This window comes from Marmota flaviventris, chromosome 16, assembly GCF_047511675.1.
Source record: "Marmota flaviventris isolate mMarFla1 chromosome 16, mMarFla1.hap1, whole genome shotgun sequence".
Lineage (NCBI taxonomy): Eukaryota > Metazoa > Chordata > Mammalia > Rodentia > Sciuridae > Marmota > Marmota flaviventris.
In genome coordinates, this window is record NC_092513.1 from 49,898,350 (window position 1) to 49,914,319 (window position 15,970).

At 35.1% G+C, this 15,970-nt stretch overlaps 2 protein-coding genes across 5 annotated transcripts in view; one reads left to right on the forward strand and one right to left on the reverse strand.

Moving 5' to 3' along the window:
• The window catches only part of Usp14 (ubiquitin specific peptidase 14), a 35,219-nt gene extending 31,910 nt beyond the window's left edge, over positions 1 to 3,309 (forward strand). For both annotated transcript variants that reach the window (XM_027942907.3, XM_027942906.2), the window contains 3 exons: positions 1,416 to 1,476; positions 1,816 to 1,923; positions 2,572 to 3,309. In XM_027942907.3, coding sequence (XP_027798708.1) covers positions 1,416 to 1,476; positions 1,816 to 1,923; positions 2,572 to 2,723 — 321 coding nt within the window. In that variant the 3' untranslated portion in view covers positions 2,724 to 3,309. The remainder of the gene's footprint in view (positions 1 to 1,415; positions 1,477 to 1,815; positions 1,924 to 2,571) is intronic.
• Positions 3,310 to 5,486: 2,177 nt separating this feature from the next.
• Thoc1 (THO complex subunit 1) overlaps positions 5,487 to 15,970 on the reverse strand; it is a 45,764-nt gene continuing 35,280 nt past the window's right edge. For 2 of the 3 annotated variants that reach the window (XM_027942904.2, XM_071602873.1), the window contains 4 exons: positions 10,498 to 10,581; positions 7,457 to 7,604; positions 6,388 to 6,463; positions 5,487 to 5,895 (listed from right to left, as the gene is read on the reverse strand). In XM_027942904.2, coding sequence (XP_027798705.1) covers positions 5,600 to 5,895; positions 6,388 to 6,463; positions 7,457 to 7,604; positions 10,498 to 10,581 — 604 coding nt within the window. In that variant the 3' untranslated portion in view covers positions 5,487 to 5,599. The remainder of the gene's footprint in view (positions 5,896 to 6,387; positions 6,464 to 7,456; positions 7,605 to 10,497; positions 10,582 to 15,970) is intronic. The other variant, XM_071602874.1, reaches the window with a different exon arrangement.

Below are 15,970 nucleotides of genomic sequence, written 5' to 3' on the forward strand. Positions count from 1 at the left end.
GTTAAATTCTGTTGGTATAGTTAGACCATTTACATGTCATGCAGCTGTTGCCTCTTTTGATGTTAGGATTTAAATCTATTTTGTTTTTTGCTGTTTTTCTTTTTTTGCTTTCTTTTGGGTTACTTAAACAATTTAGAATTCTGTTTTATCTACAATGTTTTTGAATGTATTTTTTTAAAATTACCATTAATTTTATATTTTGTAAAAGACAAGCTTACATAAAGATAAAATAAATTCTGAGCACTAAAATATGTACTTTTATGAAATGTAGAATTAAAACAAAAAGAACTTTCACTTTACTGAAAAAAGGATAATAAACTGTGTCATCATTAAGAAAAGCAGTTCAGTTCTGATCTGCACAGAAAATGCACAGTGATTCCAAATTGTGAATCAGTATGCTGTCTTAGATCTTAAATTGAATGTATTCTTTTTTTTTTTTTTTAAAGAGAGAGAGAAAATTTTAATATTTATTTTTTAGTTTTTGGCAGACACAACATCTTTGTTTGTATGTCGTGCTGACGATCGAACCCGGGCCGCACGCATGCCAGGGGAGCGTGCTACCGCTTGAGCCACATCCCCAGCCCTGAATGTATTCTTGTATAGCTTTTTTAGTGGTTATTCTTGGTTGGTATTTGCTCTAAAAAAGGATTAGGTGACCTAATTGCCATTTTTTTGGTTGTGGGATCCCTTGAATTCTAGCCACTCTGTCTTATAGTTTTCAAGAACTTATAGTTTTATGTTTCCATTATATGTGTTATATATAACACATATATAACACATTATATGTGTTCCATTATATGTCTTATAGTTTCCATTATAGTTTTCAAGAACTTTGTTAACTAGGCCTGGATAGATTAATTTCTTTCATACACTAAAATGAGTGGAGGCAGTGAGTTCCCACTAAAGCACCTTGCTTATATAGTAATCATAACTCTTTTAGCATAGGTAAATTTTTGATCAGTAAATATTTAAGTTAATTTGAGCTAAAGTGGAAAGTAGCCATGGCTTAGTAGACTTCATCTAAGTTGCAGTAATTTGAATTTGCTTGTGTGTTTTCAGGTAGTTCTCTACCCCCTCCCCCTCCATATGGTTTGATAGTATTTTTGGGGAAATTACAGAATTAGGTTTTCCTTTTCTACCCTAGAACAATGTTTAAGTACACTGCTAGATTTACTGGAATGTTCTAGCATTAGTGGCTAACCACTGGTCAGAAATTCAGGGAGTCTGTTATTGTACTTTAACAAGATTATATATTGTTAACAACAGGACCTCTGGCTTTAACAGCTGTATGTTAACTGTAGTTATATTAGTAGTTTGTAAGGTAAATCATCATTTTGTCTTAGTGAACATTGAACAAGAGTTTAAGCTTTTATTTCCAAATGATTTTATCTGAAACATTTTTTTTCCACCTTCAGGGTGACAAGAAGAGTAGTCCTCATAAAGAAGTTAAGTATGAACCCTTTTCATTTGCAGATGGTAAGTGAAATTTCATTTTAATTGTGTGTATTTATGTTTTAAGGTAAAATTATTTGTCTTGCCATATGTGTTCAAATTTTTTTTTAAAGCCAGGTTTCTTAAAGAATAATTTGCCTTCATATGACAGTAAAATCACTTTTTTAGTGTATACTTGTGGGTGATACACTTTTTAAAACATCACTAATGAAGTCTCAACTTTGGACAGTGACATTTACTGGGTTCTAATAAAGTAGTACTTCTTTAATCTGAACTTGAGTTATTGTTGAGTTATTATAACCTTGTTTGAGAAAAGCACATGTCTGTTCATTGTTTGATAATACTGGATTCATCTCTCTTTAGATATTGGCTCCAATAATTGTGGATACTATGACTTACAAGCAGTGCTAACGCACCAGGGAAGGTCTAGTTCTTCAGGTCATTATGTGTCATGGGTGAAAAGGAAACAAGGTAAAAAGTGTATTGTTTCTTCAACTGTTGAATACTACTTTGCTTATTATAAGTTTTATAGCACTGTGGGGTTCTTTTTTGTTTTTGTTTGTTTCTTTTTTTTTTTAGTCTCAGAACTTCTTTACATTTGTAACTGTAGAGGCCCTGGACTTTTGTTTATGAGGTTTTACTTATTCATATTTTCAACATTAGCAATTAAAGCTGAGAAATTTAAAATTGACAGTAATAAACCCACTTCATATTAATAGAAATAACGTTGTAATACCGACATTTTCCAAAACAAAGAATTAGAAACGTTATTTACAGTTTTTGTCTGTCTGCTGTCTTAATAGAAGACACTGGATTCTCATCTAGTTCTACATTCAGTCTTCTCTTGCACTATCACACATCATGTGGCCTCTGGAAACTCCAAAGTACACTTGAGAGAATGAGGATGGAAAAGGGAAATAATGCATTAGTGGTAGTATTAAAATAGTTGTGACATCGTGGAATCCCTCAAGTAGTCTTGATCCTGGGTGGTCCCTGGACACTTGGGGAGGTGTTGGCAGGCGGGGAGAGTACTGCTGTGCATCAGGTTGGTACTGTTTTTGCAGTGGGATGCTGAAGAGAATTGGGTATGATACTATTTTTCTTTTTCTTGTTATTTAGATGAATGGATTAAATTTGATGATGATAAAGTCAGCATTGTAACACCAGAAGATATCTTGCGGCTTTCTGGTGGTGGAGACTGGCATATTGCTTATGTTTTACTCTACGGGCCTCGCAGAGTTGAAATAATGGAAGAGGAAAGTGAACAGTAATCTTCAGTTTAGCTATTTATGCCTAGGTGTGAAATAAATGTTTTTTGTTGATCATTTCTATAATCCAGAGCTTTAGAGGAAGACATTTAGGTGGTTTTATCTGTTCCCCCTTCATGTGGAACGAGAGAGGGCAGAAACAGACCACTTGTGCATCAACCTAAAATTACAGAAAAGAAAATTACCCTTGGATTGTGCTGCCCTGTGTAAAGATGGCTGGAAGACATTCTTTAAAAGTTATTTCTTGCATTAATTTAAAAAAAATTCTTAGTTGAAATGCCTTTCACCCATTACCTCCTGCAGTTTTTCTTCTTGCTCTCTCAGCCCAAGATTGAACAATTTATTGCACACCCGTTACCAATTCTTTGTTGTTCTTGCATGGTTCATATCGCCTTTCAGTAGCTGCCCATCCTTTGCCTTATCTAACAAACATTTTTCCAGGAAGGTGGAAAAGGAAGTGTTGCTCTCATTGTGTAACTCAGTGCTGCTGTCCACATCCCATGAAAACATGGGTGCAATCAAGTATTTGTCCAGCCTGACTGTTGCTGGCTTTTCATAACTTTAAAATAAATTGTGATCAATAATAGTACATTTGATTATACATTTATTATTGTGTCTCTCTCTGATGTACTATGGTTTGTACATTTAACTTTGCAATGGTTTTGTAGTAATCAACCTTAAAAAAATGTTAACAAGCTCTGGTTGCTTATTTTTAGAAAATGAGGATATTTAATAAAAAAAAAAAAGGAGGGATTAACAGCTTTTGACCTCAAGTCTTTTGTCTTTTGAGTATTGGGAGTTTGGCTGAAGATTCAAATGTTTAATACTATATAATTTCTGAAAATGATTAATATTCCTGTGCTGTTAAGCATCCATTTAAAGTACTTTTCTTGGGCTGAGGATGTAGCTTAGTGGTAGTAGAACACTTGTCTAGCATGTGCTACCCCAAACCAAATAAGACTTTGCCCATATTCCCTTTAAAAAGCAATACAAAGTTATAAGAGTAATGGAATTCTTTGCATGCTGAATGCAATGATGTTACCAGGTTCATTCCTTGGCTCATTGGTATTTGTTTTTTAACTCTCATTAATTCCCAAAGTCTTAATGTCCTTCTTGAAATTTAACATTAGTGATTTTTTTTTAAGTTAATGGAAGAAAACACCAAGAGTATGGGGTATTTGAAGATGATCAGTTTCTTAAATTTTAATAGTTTAATTAGTCAGTTTCAGGAATCTTGATTGACTGCTAAGGAAATGATAAAGGATAGAATATGAACATAATCGTCTGATTTTGAGTCAGATATTTATAATAAAGTTTGAGGATTATCATGATCTCATTTTTTTTGCCTATGTTGTTTTAATGCTCTGCAGGGCAGAACATTGGTAACCATTAAGGTTCCTAGAGCATAATGGCCATTTTTCTCAAATCTGAGCAATGTGATGTAACCTAATACTAGGGTACAAAATAAGCATTTCAGGGATACTTATTTGTAGTTTCCTCACCTAAACTCTTGACTATTGGCAATCAGTACTTTCTATTTTGGCTGGGGGAGGGGTGGTGAAGAATAAGGGTGAGGATTTTAAGAATTGTTATGTTGTATGATGCCTGTGACTTTGAAGTTTTTTTTTTTTGAATTCATTGTCACATTTGGTTAGAACAAATTTGGAAGGAATAAATTTAATGGTTATAATTAAAATTTCTCACCTGTTGGATACTTAAACTACTAGACCAGGTGAGGTAGATTTGCCTTGTATAGATAGTTTTTAAAATTCTAATACATTCTATGTCCTTGTTATTATAAAAAACTTGATTGCATTTTATTTGATCTAAAAAAGCATTATTCCAAAAGTATTCTTTAAGTAGGAATTGAATCCATACCAATGTTGATTTGTTTTAACTAGTAAGACTATTTTAGAATTCTGCCTTGCACATAAGGGAGAGTGTGGAAAAAATTATCTTGTTTCTTGAATGTGCCTTATTTTCTATGCCTCTGTAACACGGAGGCCATTTCACTATTGGAGCTGTGCTTGAATAGCTAATGGAGGCTCAAGTAATAGCATTTTCAGGAGTCTGCGCTCAGTAGCCCTTCTTTAGGATCAACAGTGATGACCTGATCTTGGAGCCCTCAAGAGATGCTTATGTGGGAATAGTAAAAACATCTTTAGCCATTACTACCTAGTGCTTTCACATAACATCTCATTTGAACTCACAGTAATCCTTCAGATAATATAAAGACTTAAGAGGTCAAATGATTTTTGTAAGGACAAAAGAGTAAAGTTTTAGACTTCATTTATTTTAAAGTTGGGGGCTTGCAAGCACTTTCTCTAATAGGTCAGATAGTAAATACTATAGGCTTTGCAGGCCAGAAGCTGTCTGTTGCAACTGCTATGCTGTTGTAGTGTGACAAGTGCCACAGACACTAGATGTGAGCATGGCTGGACACCAATAAAATTCCAGTTATGACGCTTAGTGAGCAGACCATTGTTTGCTGATCCTCTGCTTTAAAATAAATATGATAAATGAAAATAAGGAGGGTCTTGAAATTGTCATCCTGGGATTTCAGAATAACTAAATTTTATAACTACTAGCATGCAGGAAACTAATTTCACTTCATTATATTTACCCTAACAAAAAAGAGTTTGTGACCCAGAATTCTGGCCATTTTCCCATCCCTCCCTTCCATCCTTCCCATCCTTCCCCTCACTTCAAGCCCTGAGCCAATGTGTGTGCTATTGATATTGGAGCACGAGCCAACTGTACAACAACTGTTATAAAAATGTTTATTGTTTACCAAAACCAGTGGACCTCTTATCAAATGCTGCTTGGTAACAAAATCTTATCACAGTTTTAATAAAAAAGAAAAGAAAAGAAGAAAGAAGCTAACTATTTGTCTCATTGTCATTAGTTAGACTTTCAGCAAGGTCACTTAATCCAGACTTGTTCAATGCATTAATCAGGTTATCAGGTGTTGCATGTATTCCCTCTTGATCTTGCCAGGCAACCAGGAGCTGCTTAGCTCTCATCTTCATGTCTTCACTGTCACACTCAATCTGCCTAATTTCTGAGTCTTTCATTTCTAAGTAGGGAGCCAGAATCTTCCATTGCTCACCCAGCTTATTGGCAAATACCTCTATTTGTTCCCCTGTTACAGGTTTATCTCTCCGAACATCAGGACCTAGAAAACATAGAAAATATAAACTATGTACAAAGTACAATGACATGTGCAATCCTAAATATATAAAAGAACTGGAAAGCTCAGGAGTCACTGAGTTATTACCTTTAGTAAGCTTTACTTTAAAATGATAATTTATTTTTTCCATGGGTTGAATACCCATTACAATCATGATCATTTGATCAATAATCAAATCTGAAGCTGTTACCTCTATTGTAATTATGATGACTTTCTTTGAGGTATGGTTTTTGCTTGAAATGTAAGTATTTTGCCTTAAAATGTTAAGAATCTTCTGTTCCTTAAAAAATCACTTCCAAAACTTATTGCATAAAATTATTTTAAAGTAAGTGATATTTTAAATTCCTTACTAAAGTCAGAAGCAGAGCTAACTTTGTAAAAGTTGAGAAGTAGATCAAATCAAATAACGTACCTCTCAACCAAGAACCCCAATCTTTTCCAATTTTGTAAAATTAGCCAAGAAAATTCAATTCTTACTTTCATTTTCCTTCAGTAAAGCATCATTATCTTCCTCATCTTCATCCTCACCTGTTTTTATTTCTTCAGAAGGTGGCTAAAAATGAGAAAGAAGAACATTTAAAAGAATGCCAACTTCTGAAGTTAGTACAGATGCTTTGGGTAAAAGTGGTTGTGAGAATTAAGAATACTGGGCTTCAAAGCCTTCCTCCTGAGAAAGCATTAAATGTGAATGTCAGGTAAGTTCAGTGGGACATTCCTCACCTGCAGAAGGAGTTAACTCAAGCAAAAACCTAATAGTTGGAAAAGGGATCCCCTAACCCCCCTTTTCAATGTGGGCAGAAGGGAAGTGGTGCAAAGCATGGTAAGCTGATCTGAAAATACCTGAGGTTTAGTAAGTGTGGAGCAACAACTGTCCTTGACATTGAGTAATTTTATTAAATTATAGGCACACAGTATCATTATTACTGTATTTATTGTAATAATCCATTAGAAAACTATATAGAAAAGAGAACCGATCAGAAAGATAGGCCAAGTTATTTATTTATTTATTTGGTATTGGGGATTGAACTCAGGGCACCTGACCACTGAGCTATAATCCCCCAGCCCTGTTTTGTATTTTATTTAGAGACAGGGTCTCACTGAGTTTCTCAACGCCTTGCCATTGTTGAGGCTGGCTTTGAACTCAGATCCTCCTGTCTCCGTCTCCCGAGCTGCATGTGCCACCACACCTGGCAAGGCTAAATTCTAAGTTCCCTACTGCTACTCCCTGGATCCTGTCTTTGATAAAAGAGAATAGGCTGGAAAACAGGAAAAATTCATATCTTGAGTTTACAGTTGAATAGTAGTTTACCCAAAGTATTAAGAAATTGCTTTAAATTACATGCTGCACAGAAAATTACTTTATGAGTTTATGTATTTCCAGTAAACATGTATACTCATGCATTTTTATTTCATTCTAAATTAAATAGTTTGTGGATCAAAATTTTTATCATATGATAAATTTAGTTCTTTGCTCAAATAGAGATAGTTTTAAAAGAAGATAATGTCAACTAAGATGTATGCAAAGAAAATGATCCATGTTACTTACTGGTAATTCCTTGGCTAGCTTTATTACCATGTTTTCAAGATATTCTGGCAAACTTTTAAACTGCTGATTTGTTGGCTGGAAAAAGTGAGGGCTTCTCCGTGCTAGTAGTCTCAGGGCTCTCCAACCATAATTTGAATTATTCACAGCTCTATAAAAAGAGATGTCATTTCTATAATTTATAGTTTTTTATTTCTGTATTCCCTTCCACTTAACTCTTAAGTAATGCTCAAAGTATCATTCTTTTCATTCTAAAAGGACCTCTTAGTATACATTACACATATAAATAACAAACTAACAATCTGGAGAGGCAGGCTCATGGGCAGCAAACACATTTTCAAAGTTTACATACATTTTACTTAATTTTTTAAGAAGTCTATGAGTGACTTGTTGGGTCCCCAATCCTGGCTAGGTTATGGGTTGGACAGGACAGGAATTATCCCTAAGTTATTTGGAAAAAAGGTAAATTTATAATATCAATTGAGGTAATATCCATACTTGCAAAGTCACCTACAGATGGAAGTTTAGAATATTTTCTAAAATCAACACTGAGTTTTGATGTTAATTTAGCGAATACAGGTTGAAATGCCCCAAATCTGAAACTTTTCAAGTGCCTCAAAAGATTAAACTGGTAAAGTGTATTCCAATTTTGAAAAACTCTGAAACCTGAAGCACTACTAGAAGGTCTCAAATGTTTTGGATAAAGGATACTGGAGCTGGATTTGTTTTTTTTAATTTATGTAACAACTAAACTTCTAATTCACATATTGCCCACCTCAATAAATAAAAATGGCTCAAAATACTAAAAAAGAGAAATAACCAGTAGCTAACAAAATAAGTAATGACATAAAAATCATGAACCACTTCCCAACGCAACAGCAAGAAGTGGTTCATAATGAGGTAAGAAACAGAAACCTCTAAGAAATTCTAAAGTAAATGCTCCAGAAATGGGCAAAGCTACTGAAAAATCAAAAGCACAAATTCCCTTTGAGTTTTTGGAAGTCTTCCCTCCCCCATCTCCTAACTTCACAGATTAGCAATCTGGTTATTTGGTCATCTTTTATGAATGAACCTATGGGATGTTCTTATATCACTGAAGACTGGCAAAACTACCCCTAGATGGTGCACTCTTCCCAGGTTAACACCAATTATGCTTTGCCTTCCTCTGACACACCTGTTAAGCCATTTGATTCTTTTAAGTACTTTCAAAATTCCTTGTCAATTATACACAGAAGTTTCATTTTTTTCTCCACAATCTATAACCATTCAAGTTCTTAAGTCAATCCTAGAGAACTACCTGCCACTTTAAGAATGAATATGCTTCATCCTATATAAATATAGATATTTTTTTAAAAAAAATTTTTAGTTGTTGATGGACCTTTATTTATTTATTAATTTATATGTGGTGCTAAGAATCAAACCCAGTGCCTCACACATGCTAGCCAAGCGCTCTACCTCTGAGCCACAACCTCAGCCCTTAAATTAATATTCTTTTAATCAACAAATCCTTATTGAGCCAGGTACTCAGGAGCTGTGGAGACAGGTCATTCGTGTATATCCTGAGCACTTGGGCAGAATAACACTGTAGAGAAGAGCAGGACCTGGATACCAGAACGACTTCCTTGGTTCTGCCTTTCACTAGCTGAGAACTTCAATAAAAAAATTTACCTTCAGAGCCTTAGTTTCCTCGCATGAAAAACCACGCGAGGCAGTTACTTAGCACCTGCACACAGAAATGTGGGATATGTTGGCAAGCATATCATTCATAAACACATAAGGTATAGGACAATTTTAGATAGAGGTGAGGATGGGAAACAAAGAGGAGAAGGAGAATTTTGGAGAGTGGTTTAAGTGCTGTGAACTTAACATGGGAATGCCAACAGGGACACTGTTAAGGAGGTGTACCTCTGTGAGCTGCTGTTGAGGAAAAGAGGTTCAAGCAAACAAGATGGTATATGCAAAGTCCAAAGGGAAAGACCTTAGAGGTGAAGAAGAGACAGGGCTGGTGTGGTTAAAAGCAGAGGAAAAAAGGAACAAAGATACAGTTGGAGAGGCAGTATCAAGGAGGCCTAAAGGCCAGGAAAGGAGTATGAATAAGATCTTAAACATGAGATTGAAGTGGTGAATTTATTTGAAAGATCACTGATGCATGGAGAACTCACTACAAACCAATTAAGTGGTCATAGTAACTAAAAAATTATCACAAGGTCACAGCAGTTATGAATTTTGAGTGCTAAGTACATGCCATACATGGTTCAAAGTGAAAATATAATCCTAAGAATAAACCTGTGAAATGAATGCTATTACTACTTAACTGAAAGGAGGATAAAAGTTATTAAATTTACCTCGAGTTGCCTAAGCAGCCAGGGACAGAGGGGGTGGGAACCTACACATTCTGACAAGAGGGCCCTGGCCCTTAAATCACAACTCTACAACACTGAGACTATGTGGACCCGAAGTTATTCCAATGGAAAAAGAGCCAGCAATGGAGACTGAGGTGGAGGGGCAGTGAGATAAAAGCAGCAGACTGGTTTCCTGGATGCCCCAAGACGGAAACAGCTGAGGCAGGTCAAATGGCAACTGCTGCTGAGAGAGCAAACAGAGAAGAGGTGACCCTGATGGGAGTATTTCAGTGATGTGACTGGGAAGACAGCCCTGTTGGAGTGACCAGAGAACAGGCGGTGAGGCAGTGAAGGCAAGAATTACATCAGCTGCTGGAACAGAGATGGCAGCTGGAGGGACACATGGGATTGGGCTAGATTTCTAATATTTTGTAACAAGGGTGGTTCCAAATCATGTTTGATGGTCAACAGGAATAATCCTTGGCTGGAGGTACAGCCCAGTGGTAGAGCATTTGCCTTTGAGGCTCTGGGTTCAATCCCCAGGACCCCCCACAGAACAATCCTTAAAATAAGGATGAGTAGTCATGTGAAACTGGCACATTAATTCACCTAACAGAGAAAGTATTACTCTATAGATTAATAAAGCTTCTAAGAAAGAATTTTATAGGAAATTAAAATTAGCTGATGAGAATCATTACTTACTTATATTCATTTTCAACCATATTTTCAGGGTCTGCTTGTTCAATGGCTTCTTCAAAGAACTCCTCCAAAGTTGGCATGTATTCCCTGGGCATTACAATGTAACTAGTGAGGACCATGCATTAATACTACTAATAAAATGGTGGCAATAAAGATTCTAAAAGAATATGTTATAGTTAGGAACTGAAATTTAGGGACTCCGATTTTTTTTTTTTTTTAAACAATGCTGCTGAATGATTTTTTTAAAAAAATATCTTTATATATTTATATATTTATTTATTTTTATGTGGTGCTGAGGATCGAAGCCAGGGCATCACACATGCTAGGCAAGGGCTCTACCACTGAGCCACAATGCCAGCCCCAGGACTCAAATTTTTAAGGAGGTAAAAAAGACTAAAAATTTAACTCTCAGAGGGGGCAATAAAGGAATGGTCTGATAACTATACAATATTTCATATTACTATGTATTATAAATGATAAAACATAGAATATATTATACACTAACATTAATATGCTGCTATTCTGAGGGTGGACAGGGGTTTAGCATTTAGATTTTGCCAGCAAATACCATATTTTCCTATCACGTGCTCATTCACTGATGATTTATCCTTTAAAAATTTCAAGAGTTTGAGCTCTTATTTCAAAAGTTACCATGGTGAAATGGTGATTTTTTAATTACCTTTCTTGAGTTTGTTTTTAGAAATAACATTTAAAAAAAAATATTTATTTTTTTAGTAATAGGTGGACACAATATCTTTATTTTATTTTTTTATGTGGGGCTGAGGATCAAACCCAGTGCCTCACACATGTGAGGCGAGCGCTCTCCTTCTGAGCCACAATCCCAGCCCCTAGAAATAACATTTTGATAGAGTCAAGCAAAGAAATCTTAAGATCACAGCAAATGTTCTACATTGTTGATTAAAACTAAAAATAGGGCTTGTTAAAGAAAGCTCAGGCATCAAACCTTATGGCTAATGTTTCATTACAATGACATGTTTCCTAATCAACAAACATCACAGGTCTATAAAGTTTCTTGGGGGTTTACCCTTACTTTTTAAACTTTTTAAATTGTTCTTTTTAGATATACATGACAGTACAGTGTATTTTGACATATCATACATACATGGAGTATAACTTACTTAGGAACATATTCTTGTGGTTGTACATGATGTGGAGTCTCACTGGTTGCATATTCATATTTGAACATAGGAAAGTTATGTCCAATTCATTCTACTGTCCTTCCTATTCCCATTTCCCCCTCCCTTCCCTTCATTCCCCTTTGACTAATTAATCTAATGAACTTCTATTCTTTACTGCTCCCCCTTATTGTGTGTTAGCATCTGCATATCAGAAAGAATATTTGGCCTTTGGGTTTTTAGGATTGGATTATTTTACTCAGTACAATAGTCTCCAGTTCCATCTATTTACCAGCAAAAAATCATAAAGTCATTCTTTTTTTATGGCTGAGTAATGTTCCACAGTGTATATATACTACATTTTCTTTATCCATTCATCTGTTGAAGGGCACCTAGGTTGGTTCCATAACTTAGCTATTATTAATTAAGCTGCTATAAACATTGATGTGGTTGTATCACTGTAGTATGCTGATTTTAAGTCCTTTGGGTATATACCGAGGAGTGGGATAACTGGGTCAAATAGTGTTTCCATTCTAAGTTTTCTAAGGTATCTCTATACTGCTTTCCAGGGTGGTTGCACCAATTTGCAGTCCCACTAGCAATGTATGAGTGTACCCTTTTCCCCACATCCTCACCAACATTTTTTGTTACTTGTATTCTTGATAATTGCCATTCTGTCTGTAGTGAGATGGAATCTCAGTATAGTTTTAATTTGCATTTCTCTAATAGCTAGAGATGTTGAACATTTTTTCATATATTTATTGATCATCATAATTCTGTGAAGTATCTGTTCAGTTCCTTAGTCCATTGATTGATTATCTGTTTTTTCTTCTTTTTTTGTGTGTGTTAAGTTTTTTGAGTTCTTTATATATTTTGGAGATTAATGCTCTATCTGAGGTGCAGGTGGCAAAGACTTTCCCCCATTCTGTAGGCTTTCTCTTCAGGCTATTGTTTCCTTGACTGTGAAGAAGTTTTTTATTTGATACCATCCCATTTATTGATTCTTGATTTTACTACTTGTGCTTTAGGAGTCTTGGTGAAGAAGTTGGTTCCTAAGCTGACATGTATCATCACTTTTCTTTTACATGAAACACAAGACAAAATGGAAGATCCACAACAGTACTCAACCAGAGCTGAGTATCATTCACAAATATTTTGGAATCATCTGCTAGTTTTCAAATTATATACTTCAAACAGTCAAAACTAATGTAACAAACATGTCTGTATGTATAACCCAGGCTTTTGCCATATTTGCTTCAGATTTTTAAAATACTACAAATACAATTGAACTTCCTGTGCTTCCTCCATGATTTCATTCCCTCACCCCAAAGGTAGCCATTATTCAGAATTTGGTGTGCTTTAAAATAAAATGAAAAAACTCAAATATATATTTGAGTCTTTTCAAACTTTCAAGTGATGGAACCCTGCTTGTGTTCTTAAAACACCTTGATTTTTCTAAAGTATGAAGTATGCCCGAGTCAAGGCAGTTCTCATTCATCAAATTTGTTACTAGGTATATAGTATTCCACTTTATGAACATGCCACAAGATACCCTTGACCCACTGATAGGTATTTCGCTGGTTTTTTTACTTTCTCAACAATTCTATGCAAACATTCTTGTACATGTCTCCACATGTGGATAAATTAGTTTTCTTCAGGCACCAAGGCTTTCAAACTTCTACTGCAATCTACAGTAGGAAATTTATTTTATGTCATCACCCAATATACATATAGTATACACAAGTATGTGTATCATATATGAATAAAGCTAACATAAAAGAATGTTTTCTCTTTCATTAAAAAAAATGATGGAAATCAGTAAATTGACTTCACAAGTAACCAATGATTCTCAATGTGAAGTAAAAAACACTGTTAATATACCTAGCTAGCATTGGAAGAGCTACGTCTTAAGGTGTACACTTTAACTTTCAAATATTGCTAGTTGTCTTTCCAAGTGGCTTTACCATTTAGACTCCAACCAGCAGAAATGATAAATTACTTTCATCTATGATTTTTAGAAAACTTTGGTATTTAAAGTTATTGAATCTCTTGGCTATGAAATTGCTAATGAGTGTACTTCCAGTTACTAGTGAAGTTGGGAATCTTTCAGAGATTTATTAAGGTTGCTATTTCCCACAGTATTCCTTTACTACTTCTAATGGGTTGACTTATTCTCATAGATTTGGCAGGAATCTAATTTTATTCATCAATCTTGCTAGAAGTTTATTTCCCTCAAAAATCTCTTGGTTTTGTTGATCTTCTATTTGCTATCTTACTAATTTCTAATCATTTTACTTTCTACTTTGGATTTACTCTGTTCTAGTGCTGGATTCTTGCTTAGCTCAGTTGATTTTCAGGTTATCTTTTTAAAAACCATGAACATGCCAGGTGCAGTGGAGTATGCCTGTAATCACTGCAGCCTGGGAGGCTAAGGCAGGAGGATCACGAGTTCAAAACCATCTTCAGCAACTTAGTGAAGCCCTAAGCAACTTAGCGAGACCCTGTCTCTAAAATATAAAAAGTGCTGTGGATGTGGCTCAGTGGTTATGCGCCCTTGGGTTAGATCCCTGGACCAAAAAACAAAAGCAAAAAACATGATTTAAGGCTCTAAATTTCCTCTTGTGTTAAAAGTTAGATCCAAAGTCTGAAAATACAGTATTATTCATTATCATTTAGTTATGTTTTCAAATTTTCATTATAACTCTCCCTTCCTTTCCCTTGGAGACAAGGTCTCACTATGTTGTTGGCTTGCCTCAAGCTATCCTCCTGTCTCAGCCTCCTGAGCAGGTGGGAAAAAGCTGTGAACTTTTTCACATGGCTCATTTCTTCTTTGATTCAGGGGCTATTTGGAAGTGTTTAAAAAAATTTCTAGAAACTTTTATAACATTTTGTTATTCATGTTTAATTTTAATCCCTGGTTTGTTTCTGTAAGACCAAGCCTGTTAATTATCTTCTTAAATCCTCAATGTATTTGCTCTGATAGCTTTTTTTTTGGTATCAGGGATTGAACCCAGGGGCACTTAACCACTGAGCCACATGCTCAGCCCTTTTTAAGACTCTGTCTCACTTAGCTGCTGAGATTGTCTTTGAACTTTTGATCATTCTGTCTTAGCCTCCTAAGCTGTAAGGATTACAGATGTGAATCATATGCCTGGTTCTATGATAGATTTTTTTAGTAGGAACAATGATAATATTCTGAAAATAACTATTTTTCAATCACTCAACTAAATACAATTGTTTAGCTTGTTATAGAATTCTCTCAGCCCACTGTCTTTTAATTATCTTGTGTTCTTGAAGCCAGATGTTAGCTTAAGTTTGCTCTTTTACAGGTTGTCTTTTTTTTTTTTTTTTCTGATGACTTTATTTTCATGCATTGAGACAGGGATTTATTCAGTTTATTTGCTTAAGGCCTTTCCCTCTTGAACTAAGTATTCATGCCTATTCTCAGTCATTATGTGGATTAATACCACTTTCCCATTCTCTTTTCTGTCATTAGATGTTTGTTGGACCTACTCAGTGAGTTGTTCTTAACTCGTATTTTCTTACTTCTGTTAAGTACTCCTTGCTTTTTCAAATTTGCCTGGTCCTTTTTTATAGTGTCATGATCCTTCCTTTTGTTTCAACTTCCCATTATCTGTCCTTAATTATCTGAAATATACTTATTTTACAGTTTTTATCTGTTCTTGATTTTTTTAAAAAATCGGAAGTGGCTAATTCACGTTTGCTTTTTCTATGTGTCTTTTCTTCCTCATGGTGAATTGCTTCCTTCAATGTTTATAAATTTGGATGGTGAACTTACCTTTAAACTTCTATCCATGGGAAATCTTGTGTGTCTTAGTTTTTCTGATTGCATGACGACTTCCAGATAGAGTTTACCTAGCTCAATGTCTAAGCTTAGGGATTCCTTTATGCTGTTGTTGTATAAGACTACATGAGAGCAGGCTTGTCATTTTTATTTCTCAGAGAATACCTTTCATTTTCATACACACCCCATTAGAAAAAGACAAACTTCAGTTTCCTGTGCCAATAAGCATGTTTTTCCCTTTACTCCATTCTTCATTTCCAGATGACATAAGCTTCCACATTCTCAGCTTTACTCGAAGAACTCTGGCTTACGAATTTGTGCAGGCCTAAGGCCTCATCTTCTTAATCCGTTGTGATGACCCAAGTTCCCTGTTTTCCTGAACTGGAAATTATTGTACTGCTCCCCAGCTCGATGTTACCACATCAATTTATAGGTTTAGTTACTCTTCTGGTGTTTAGTTATTCATTATTTCTTATCTTGATCTGTAACATTCTTTAATTCTGATTTTTCCTTCCTGTCTTACATATTACCTTTA